The sequence below is a fragment of the Oreochromis niloticus genome, linkage group LG17 (genome assembly GCF_001858045.2).
Source record: "Oreochromis niloticus isolate F11D_XX linkage group LG17, O_niloticus_UMD_NMBU, whole genome shotgun sequence".
NCBI classification, from domain to species: Eukaryota; Metazoa; Chordata; class Actinopteri; order Cichliformes; family Cichlidae; genus Oreochromis; species Oreochromis niloticus.
In genome coordinates this window covers 23,120,234-23,130,767 of record NC_031981.2, presented here as the reverse complement: position 1 = coordinate 23,130,767, position 10,534 = coordinate 23,120,234, and the positions used below count along the sequence as shown (strand labels likewise).

The window sequence follows — 10,534 nt, the reverse complement described above, 5'->3', positions numbered from 1 at the left end:
ATGCCTGCTGGTGGATAGAGGGCCTGTTTGTAAATTGGGGATCTTCGCAGTACAAGTGCATCATGCACAGATCCGGAATTACCAGTGTACACATCTAGGAATGTACCTTTGGAGTCACAGATGCCCTGAGCACAGCAGAGGGGAACAGTTTCCTATTGATGTAGGACCTCTTATGTGGTTCCCCAGGTGGACGAATCCAGATTTGGCATCCATCAATTGCACCAGCTGTGCAACGGAATGCCTTATTGCCGGCAAGGCATGCAAAACCTGCCCCAACCTCCTCCATCTCTTCTGCCTTGGGGAAATGAATCGCTCGGTGCAGAATGGTCATCATTTCCTCTGTGACACTGTTGCCACCGGCACGCCAAAGATGTCTGCCGTCACTCGAGGCTCCACAGGCCAGCCAGTAAATGGTTACAAGCGCCTCAATTTCATGTTTCCGTGTTGTTTTTCCCAGGTGAGCATTTGCACAAGTATGTTGATGCTTGGTGTTAAAAGTCTGAAGGCTGGTTTGAGGTCAGCTAAAGCAAAGAAAATTGAAAGGATGGGGACACTGTTATTTATTTGTGTTTATATTTTTGCTGGGCTTTTTCCTGTTTTAAAAAAAGAAAAAAGACACTTAAAGTATTTAAACAGATATGGATTAGTTTTTTTATATATATATTTATTGAACAGTTACTGAATTATTTATTGTTATTTTTAGTATACGTCATGTGGAAAGTAAAGCTTGTTTCAGTACTGCTCAGTGATACTTTTGTTAAACTGTATAGGCTTTATAGTATTGATCTACCACCATAAGATATTATACACAGCAAATGCGACCTTTTCTCTAGATTTGGGAGTACATGCATAGAAACACCAGGCTATTAGTTATTTTAAACAATGTACTGAGTCAAGAAGGCCATCAAGGCATGTCTCCTCCCCCTCATCTTCATCCTGGCTCTTCTCTCCCGGATCAGTCTCCTCAGTTGCGCTGCTTCTTCTTCAGCCTTAAGGTACAGAATGCCGGCAGCAACTGCGAGATGCTGCCGGCACCACAAACCACCGATGAACCACCGATACCACAAACTATTCCCGCGATTATTTCCCGCCGGTGGCTCTTTATATAGGCGCACATATTGCTATCGTGCAGGTAAAGTAATTTATAGAATATTTTCATGTATTATTTTTCAATGAAAGCACACATGGTAAAGTTTATATATAATTTTATTGTATTCTTTATAGATATTTGAGCGGCCGATCCAGACGGACTCCCGTACTTGAGAATTGAGAAAGGCTCATGCTTGAGAGGCTGCTCATGTCACATCTGCGGTGAGCCTGTATCATTTGTCCTGAAGGTGGCGCCAGAGGAAGATCATTTGCATTGCACTCACAGGATTTATTATATGTACAGTGGCTTTTTAGGACATCCAGCCCTGCCTGTCTATAGAGTAATGTTCTCATTGAATTCAGAGTTTTATATGATCAAAGTAAAACATGACATCTGTAACATAAAGGAAAGAAAAAAAAAGCATCCACAGGTAGAATATCTCACACAAACACTTTGTTCCCTAGTTGGAGTTTATTAATCAGCATACAGAATTACTGTTAGAGCCTACTGTACTACTAACATACTTCTGGATATGTTTATAAAATACAATTATTATTATTTGCATACAAAAAGCCAGAAATAATGTTACATTGTTATACTGTTGAATCTTTTAAGCATAAAGTCACAGCTGATTCATGTGAAGTGCAGGAGGAGGTGAAAGATAATCCTACAAAAACCAGAGAAACCGAGCTCAGAACTGGCCTGACAACCTGAACAATGTAAGGTTTCCTTCACTGATGCTAACAAACTCATTCATTCCCTTTGAGCTGTTAATGAAGGCACAGCAACACCTGAGGTCAGTAACATATTTAAAGTCTTTACACATGTAACCAAAATAAAATAACAAAGAGCAGCAGTTTGTTCAGAGACACCATCAGGAGTTTTGCTGAAAAAATCCAAACAAACAAACATGTCAGACGACGGCATTTAGACATAAGAAAAAAGAACGAAGTTCATGCAAAATCACATTCTCACCAGCAGAGCTCGTCCTTTGGTTTCTATCGGCATCAGGAAGTTTCCTAGAGCGCAGAGCACACAGGCCACAGCGAACGGACAGAGAGCCAGAATCACCGACTGAGACATCAGCACCTGAAGTACACACAGAGCAATGATAGACTGGACCAAAAACTTGAAAAGTCTGATCATTAAGCAGGACAGCAAACGCACCTGAGCAATGAACGGAGCGATCATTCCTCCGATCCGACTGAACGACGTACAGAAACCCATCCCCAGAGAGCGCGCCACCGTGGGGTACACCTGAGAAACCAAAACACCTGTCACCTCAGACCCGGTCCTTAAAAAAATGCACCGTAGGAGACTGTGAACGTACCTCTGCCGTGTAGATGTAAACCACATTAAAGTTCATGGAGACCAGAGACCGCAGCAGAAACAGCAGCACCGTGAAGCCAAACCTGCACGACCAAAACAGACCAGATGACATCATAAACCTGGACCCGCTCTAATGAGATGACATCATAAACCTGGACCCGGTCAGAGGGGTCTGTGGGGCTCTTACATAGTGGAGCAAATGTTGAGTATCATAAAGAAAAAGGCTGCTAGCAGCTGCAGTACGGTCAGAGTCATCTTGCGTCCAAACACGTTAAGCAGAGCGATGTTTGCTGGGACCACTGGGAGGACAGAAGAGAGGAGTCAGAGTAGACCTGATCCGGGAGCAGCACAGCAGCAAACCTTCACATCACATTTTGGGAACTATTCTGCAGTGTGGCTGAAAAACTGATGAACAGAAAATTCTCTCGATGCGTTTCGCTGACGATGACTCACATGCGACCTCTCCAAGGCAGCTGATAAGCAGAGTCTGGTAGTCACTGTACCCAAAGGGGATGCAGTAACACAGTCCGTCCTCATGGCGATGTTTGACCTGATGCTCTTTATCGGCATCGATCACACACAACAGGTTCTTCTCCAACAGCTCTGAACTGCTCAGCACTGAGCCGTAGTATATAAACGATGCCACAAACCTGACAGTGAAACAAATGAAAGTTGGTCCTGAACAGGTCCAAGAAGGATTATACACACTGGGTATAACAACCACATTCAATGATTTCTACAAACCACGGATGTCTTTATGGTTGGGGAAAAAAAGCTGCTGGGAGCATTTTAAGTTGTCTACGAAATGTTTCTAGAAATGCTTGAAACACTTCATAGACAACTTTTGTTTGTATAAACTTAGTACTTTAAATCTCCCTATTTGGCATCCAATCAGAAGACACAATACAGTATTCTCCTCTATGCCTATGATAGCTTACTATGTTTTAATATAAAGCACTCATACTTTGTGATTTGGTTTCCTTAAAGAATACTGCTGGACAGTTTGAGTTTTTCATGACTATTCCTGTCTGTAAATGTAACCTGTGCAAACCTCCAGTTTGCTTTCACTGGATCTTTTGCTTTTATCTGATAATTTGCTCATTTGGTGTCCTTTTACTGTGAAGGCTATGTAGCCTGCTTTTATTAAAACACTAAAAAATAAAATACCATTACCATGAGTACCAGAGCAGTACAGATGTCCTCCTGAATGATGGGCTGAGCAGAATTCTCCAGCTGCCTCTTTCTCTCTGAAACATACAGGAACATTCACACCAAATATCCTATGACTGAATCCAGTGATACCCTCAACTCAGTTCAACTCAGTTTTATTTATATGGTGCCAAATCACAATGGCAATCACGTCAAGCTGCTTTATATTATAAGCCACCATCAGGACATCCCTGTGAATTACACATACTGCCCTGTGTAGTGTTTTTCCAGCAGACTGTTATCACAAACTTTAAGATAAAGCAATTTTGAAATGTTTTTAATCATTTTGACAGCAAAACATTTTCAGGAGCTGAAAGATTCACTCAGCACTTTCAGGAACATCAATACACTTATTTCAAGTCTTACTCACTACACTTAACGCACCGTAATGGGCTCCACGAGTCGTCCTGGCGGAAGAGAAGCTCGGTTCATTTTAGCAATCCAGTGCAGCGTTTTCATGGCAGCCTCAGTCTTTCCTGCTGATACGTTGTAACGAGCCGACTCAGGAATAAACTGATTTGAATCAATACAGACAGAAACAGCAGTCAGCCTGGGTTCACGAGCCAGAATACATCCACCAATCAGAAACTCACATTAGCCGCGATGAGATTATTGTGGCAACTTAGTCTTCCCCAGCTTATGCTTTAAGTGGCACTTCATGTGATTTCTACTAGTTTAGTGACTCCGCTTCTCTTTTTTGTTCACCCCTCTCCTTTTAGCACTTTTAGTTTAACAACCAACAACCTAAAACCTGGCAAACTAGTTCAGAACCTCCAAATCATCCCTTCTTTTAGTAACTGTGAATGATTACAGCAAGACTTAAACATCTTTGAAAACCTCTTTAGGAATCTTTGATTCTTTGTTTAATTTGCCACACTGAATGTTCATATGTGCATTTATTTCTAATCTAATGATCACAGCACTGCTGCACAGGTTAGGATGGACAGGTGAGAAGCACATCTCACCTTAAAGAGGAAGATGAGGATGATACTGGGCGTGACAGAGATCCGTATCATCCACCTCCAGCCCCAAGTTGGAACCACCAGCATACCCAGAATGATGATAAGCATGGAGCCCAGCATCCAGAATATCTGACACACAAACACAGAGCATGCTGGGAGATCTGAACTGATGACATCACACCATACAGGTAACTAAGGCGAGTTTGAAGATGCCTTTAAAAACCCCATGGGAGAAAAAACAAACGACGTGACGTGAGCTGAAGCTGTTACCATGACAGGTATTAAGCATTAAAATGAGGCTGGCAACAGACCACTATTAATCACAGTCTTGTGGAGATAATATTCTGTTTTTAAAGAGATGTGAGAAAGATAAAGTTTTAGTTGTCCAGAAAATACAAAACATCACAAGTCGACAGCAGCAAAGCTCAGAGTCCGTCTCTAAAACACATATCATAAATCACAGATAATGTGTGTATACACTGACTCGTGTTTCTTTGATGTCTTGCCTTAAAAGATAACAGACCTACTCATGTTTTATGTTTTTATCTTTTATGTTGAGCATGTTGAGTTTCCATGTAATATGATCTCTTCAGAAATAAAGCTGCTATTGCCCATGATTATTATGAAGGTCAAATAAAAACACTGGATTTAACCCTGTGAGGTCCTCAGTGATAAATCGCAGCAAAAATTTCTGGCACAACTTCACCTGCTTCCAAGGTGCATGGAGAGGATGAAAGAATTCAAAAAGCAGGAACTCCAGCAACACTTGAGGGAAGAAGAACAACTTTAATAATTGACCAACGCGTTTCGGCTTGTGGCCTTCATCAGTGATAGGCACTAGAACCCTCTCAACTTCTGTGCTATCACAAATATATGATTTCCAAAACATGAGCTTAGACATGAGGATTAGAGCAGAGTAAGGAAGGAACTGCAAGCGAAATAACAGCTGGTGACAGGAAGTAGGTGAGCCCTCAGTAAAACTTTTATCAACTTCCAGGTAAGCAATAAAGGCAACGACCAACAGAGTAACAAATACTGTTGACTGATATACAGCGGTGGGTTACCCAGGCAACCTCAGCCTGTAATGTCTGATAGCGACCAACGTCAGTGATAAAGTGATGCTGATGATCGCTTCCTGTGTGGACACTCATTAGGACCTCTGATGTTTCGCCCTGTGAGGTCTCCCAGATGGAGCAGGTGGTCAACATGATTCTGACTTCCTCGTCTTTATTTTTGTGGAAACCAGTGAAACTCAAAGAAAGGATGAACTCACGGTGGCCAGAGGCAGCAGGATGGCTCGATACTTCGCCGGGATGAACTCGGTCTTCAGCACAAACCTGAACAGAGACGCTTTCATTTAGAGCAGCCACTGAAGCTTACCACCATCCAGCCAATCAGACTGCAGGATGTTCAGCATAATGTTTGTGTGTGTGAGCTGACCCCTGCGACACTCCTGCGACGCCGCAGCCCACCATGGCACGCAGGAAGATGAACCAACCGTACGACGGTGCGAATGACGTGAGCAGCGAGAAGTACGCACTCCACACGAAGCCACCGACCACGACCTGGATCACACACACACACACACACACCAGCAGTCAACCAATCAGTGCACAGACTCCAACTGAGACCTGGCGTGTCGGTTGTTTCTGACCTTCCAGCGTCCGTATCGGTCGGCGATGTATCCTCCCAACACTCCACAAACCATGAAGCCCAGAAAAACCATCTGAGGACACAGAGAGAAGAATTGCAGCACTTTCATATAATCATCACGTTACTGAGCTCACACGCCTCTGATGTAATGACACAAGAAGCTGCTCTGCTGACTGTGGACGTGATCGATCAGTGAGACCTGTTCAGAGCTGCTGATAAATTCAAGCCATGCTAAAGAAAGCACCACTGAGGTTAGGGTTACCCTCTGAGAGTTCAGAGGTTTCAGCCTAACTGGTTGACGCAAATTAATCGATTAATCAATAAATTATCAGCAGATCAGTCAGTGTGCTGTGACTCACAGTGGAGACGAGTGCCACCTGCCAGTCTTCCAGACGCCACTCACATCGAATCTCCGGAGAAACCACAGCTAACAACATGATCTCCATCGCCTCCACGATCTGCGCACACCCACGAGCACACACACAGAGTGAGTACCCTGATTATTTTAAATACTCTGAGTATTTTGCTGCTGAGCATAAACCTTGACTCACGTTGGAGCTCCCCATGATGACAAACAGCAGAATGTGAAAACGCCCGAAGCCGATTTTCTCCACGGCATCCTCCACTGTGAACGTTTTATCTGCTGCAAGAATCAGTCAATACATCAACTAACATCACCACCTTCCTCTTGCTCAGAATCGCTGTGACAGACACCTTTAATTTCATAATGAGGGAAATGAGGTGGTGAGAACTAGTTCTTCTGAGGTGGACTAATACGACACTACAACAGTTGAGCTTTAACCTCCTTTCAGAGGACTTGAGTCCCAGCATGCTCCTCTCCTCCTCTAAAAGGACCACCTGATCCTGGTTCCGTTGGAGGTTTCTTCCTGTTCAAAGGGAAATCTTTCTCCCCACTGTCTCCTCTGCTGATCACAGCTGATTCACTGTGAGTCTTTACCTTTCAGAATAAAGCATTGTCATGTGACTTCTGTTGTTAAGTGCTTTATGAATAAAGCTGGACTAAAATGAAGCATAAAGAAGGTCTTTGTAGTGAAACTGACTGTTAAAACCTCCCCATGGCAGAAACCTTCTGTGCTTCTCCTGATGTTTTTGCAGTTTTTGCAGACAGGTTCATTCACAATAACATCACAACCTTTTTAGGAAACGTTTCAAAGGGCCTCACAGGACCCTCCAACGTTTCCAAGAGCATCACATCTTCTCCAGATGTTTGATTATCGATTATCAGACTCACCATTGTTGCTGTTCTTGCTGTCCTGCTTGTCGTCAGCAGGTTTCTCCTGCAGTTCCACCTCCTGCAGATAGATGGAGCTCACCAGCTGAGTCTTCATAGAGTCACTCATCCTGAAATCAGACGTCTTCCTTTCAGCCGTCTGAGGTTCAACCGTCTGCAAAAACATGAGCCAGAACATTTGTGAGCAGAGCTTCAGCTTCATGCAGCACCGCTGATTTTAATCCGGCTTTTAGTAAACTGAGTCTTCATTTCATCGTTTATATTAAAATCATATCTGTGGCAATGCTGCAGGCTTCTTCAAACACTCACTCACGGTTAATTCCGTTCAGTTTATTCAATTCTGCAAAATCAAATACAGTGAAAGACAGGACAAAAAACATGCTGTGGAAGAAAGTCAAAGAGCTCTATTAACACAGAAAAACTCAATGCATCATGGGAATCCACCAGCAGCCTACACCTATTGCAGTATAACTAGGGGAGGATTCAGGGTCACCTGATCCAGCCCTAACTATATGCTTTAGCAGAAAGGAAAGTTTGAAGCCTAATCTTGAAAGTAGAGATAGTGTCTGGCCCCCGAATCCAAACTGGAAGCTGGTTCCAAAGAAGAGGGGCCTGAAAACAGAAGGCTCTGCCTCCCATTCTACTTTTAAATACTCTAGGAACAACAAGTAAGCTTAATCTACAATTGTTTGGTTTTACCTTTCAGTGGGTCTACAGTCTACAGAGCACTGCAGTTCACCCGATGACTTACAAACACCACTGAGTCCTTCAAAAGTAAAAGCCCAAAAGTATTCAGACTACAACGCTACTGATCACCTTCTCCATCAAACTGATTGATTAATCGCCTCCAGAAAAACATGAGATTGAGCAGACTGATCAGTGAGCTACTGCCAATCAGAGTTCAAACGAGCAGCTGATTTATGGGTTTTAATCCAGTTATTAGTAAACAAAAGTTATTGTCAGGCTTACTTTGTCACATTCTCTGAAGCTTTTTTAAAATTATTTTATTCTCACGAACACAGATTGTGCTTTATTCACAGGGGAGGTGTGTTAGTTTCTCTGTGAAGCTGAGGTGGAGAAACTGAAGTAGGTGTTGTAACAAAGTGATTTCCAATGTTTCAATGTTTGTTTGTTTTTTATGTGTAATGTCTTTACTTATATTGGTAAACAGACTGTAGTGAACATGATTTAGAGATGAATTATATATTAAGTTATGTTGTAAGTATGAATCTGTGTTATTATACCTGCTTTATAACCAATCCAGTCCTTTTTGGCCTCTTAAAATATCTTTATTGAACTACATCGTTATATCTGCTGCCATCTTAACCAACTGTCTCTTGAAAAAACACACTTTTAATGTCAAAAAGACTTATTAGCTGGATATAACAAGAGTGTTGTTGGTGGCTCAAGACGACTTGAGATCATTTATGAGGGACACATTTGACATATGTTTCACATATCATAGGCCAAAAATCATTTACACCAATACAAGCAGTCATTTTTTGGCAAATAGCATGAAATTACTGCAGATTTCAGGCAGACGATTAGTTTTTTGGACTACATGTAAGAAATCCTCAAACCTTAAAGAAACAAGCATACAAACTCTCGAGGAGGAGATTTATTTTAACAGACATGTTAATCCTTCTTTAATGAACTGGACGGAATCGTTTTGAGCCCAGTCAAAGGTAAATGGTCCTGACGTGTTTTCTTTCATATGTGAAACAAGGAGGAGAAAATAAACTTTAAACCGGCAGAAATTTAAACGTAGTTTGGCTGAAAGATATTTCCGGTGATTCTCGGGAAGAACCGGCGCGATTAAAACAGAGTGCGAGATTTATTGTGACTACAGCCACTTCAGCTTCGTGTCAGCTTCACCTCTCAGACAGGAACCAACAGCAGAATCGAACCCTTAAAGTTCTCTCTCAAATGAAACCAGTACTCACACAGATGTTGAGTTTCAACGCTTAGGCCGCCGGCGAGGTCTATTTTCATCCTGTAGCAGGTCACAGCCCGACAGGTAGGTCAACACCGTAGCTGTTCACCTGTCCAGGTGTTTCAGGAAGTGCTGCCGTCATCAGAGAGCCAGCCCGGGGGGAGGGGGAGGGAGCTTTGTGTGCAGGGAGGGGTTAGGTTCCGCCTATCATCAGCTGAGTGAAGAAAAAACAAACAAGAGCCTCCTCACAACATTTAACGTCACAATGAGAGACAGGAAGTCAGAAAATGAAACAATATGGTCAAAAACAAGATGAATAATTTAATCTCAGAACAGTTCGGCCTGATAGATCTCAACCCATCACACATTCCTCTGGAATATTTTCACTTTATGAAAGTTAGAGCACAAACATTTAAACTTCAATCCTGAAGCTCCCCCTGTTGGCACTGAGAGTAATTGCAGACAGATCCCTGCAGTTCCTCTGAAGTCCAGCAGTGGCAGCAGTGAGTCAGTGCCCGTAAACTCCCATGTTAAAACTTTGCAGCAGAAATAAACATGCTTAAAGCCTGATACACAAACTCATCATGTCTCTATAGATAATTTCCTCCTTTATAACAACTCCAAGGGGGGAGGATGGTTCCTAAACTCACCTGTATAAATCAGGGGGCGTGGTCTCTTTGACTGGCAAGTGGATGATCACCCAGGCTGGTGTAGCTGCTAGCTGTCTGCTAACTGGACAGCTGGACTGTATTTGTGCTGTTGGAGCCTTTTGGAGCATTTTTAAGTGCATTTTTAACTGTGAGGTTACTGTATTAACAGACCATCCAGGAAGGATGTGTGTGTGTGTGTGAGTGAGAGAAAGAGACGCTCCCGTACAGTCTGTGGATGCAGGCAATAGCTCGCTATCCCTGCTGACACCAGATTTAAAATGTAAATAGCGTTAATGAGGATTTGTGTGCTTATGACTTTATTCTTAACAAATCGTTCCTAAACTTCAGATCTTTCTAGAAATGGGCTGTTTGTTTAGATTACAGCATTGCTATTAAACTCTGTGACTCTGTCCCATGAGTCAGTGTCATTGTGGCAGAAATGGGCCTCCGTATGCA

General features: G+C 42.7%; 1 protein-coding gene across 3 annotated transcripts; it reads right to left on the bottom strand.

The window, feature by feature from the left end:
* Window positions 1-1,525: 1,525 nt before the first annotated feature.
* On the bottom strand, window positions 1,526-10,503 carry svopl (SVOP-like). 3 transcript variants are annotated; one of them, XM_019347157.2, is made up of 16 exons: window positions 9,439-10,503; window positions 7,496-7,649; window positions 6,795-6,886; window positions 6,603-6,701; window positions 6,245-6,316; window positions 6,031-6,155; window positions 5,864-5,927; window positions 4,594-4,719; window positions 4,013-4,141; window positions 3,593-3,666; window positions 2,873-3,069; window positions 2,607-2,718; window positions 2,421-2,502; window positions 2,258-2,347; window positions 2,066-2,179; window positions 1,526-1,976 (listed from the first exon to the last, which is right to left on the bottom strand). In XM_019347157.2, the coding sequence occupies exons 2-16, from the start codon at window positions 7,602-7,604 to the stop codon at window positions 1,965-1,967; spliced, it is 1,497 nt and encodes a 498-aa protein (XP_019202702.1). In that variant the 5' UTR covers window positions 7,605-7,649; window positions 9,439-10,503; the 3' UTR covers window positions 1,526-1,964. The 3 variants fall into 3 exon arrangements, with proteins under 3 accessions (XP_019202702.1, XP_019202703.1, XP_005475764.1); XM_019347158.2 differs by having other exon boundaries at window positions 6,795-6,883; XM_005475707.4 differs by lacking the exons at window positions 6,603-6,701; window positions 6,795-6,886; window positions 9,439-10,503 and having other exon boundaries at window positions 7,496-7,634.
* Between the last annotated feature and the right edge of the window lie 31 nt (window positions 10,504-10,534).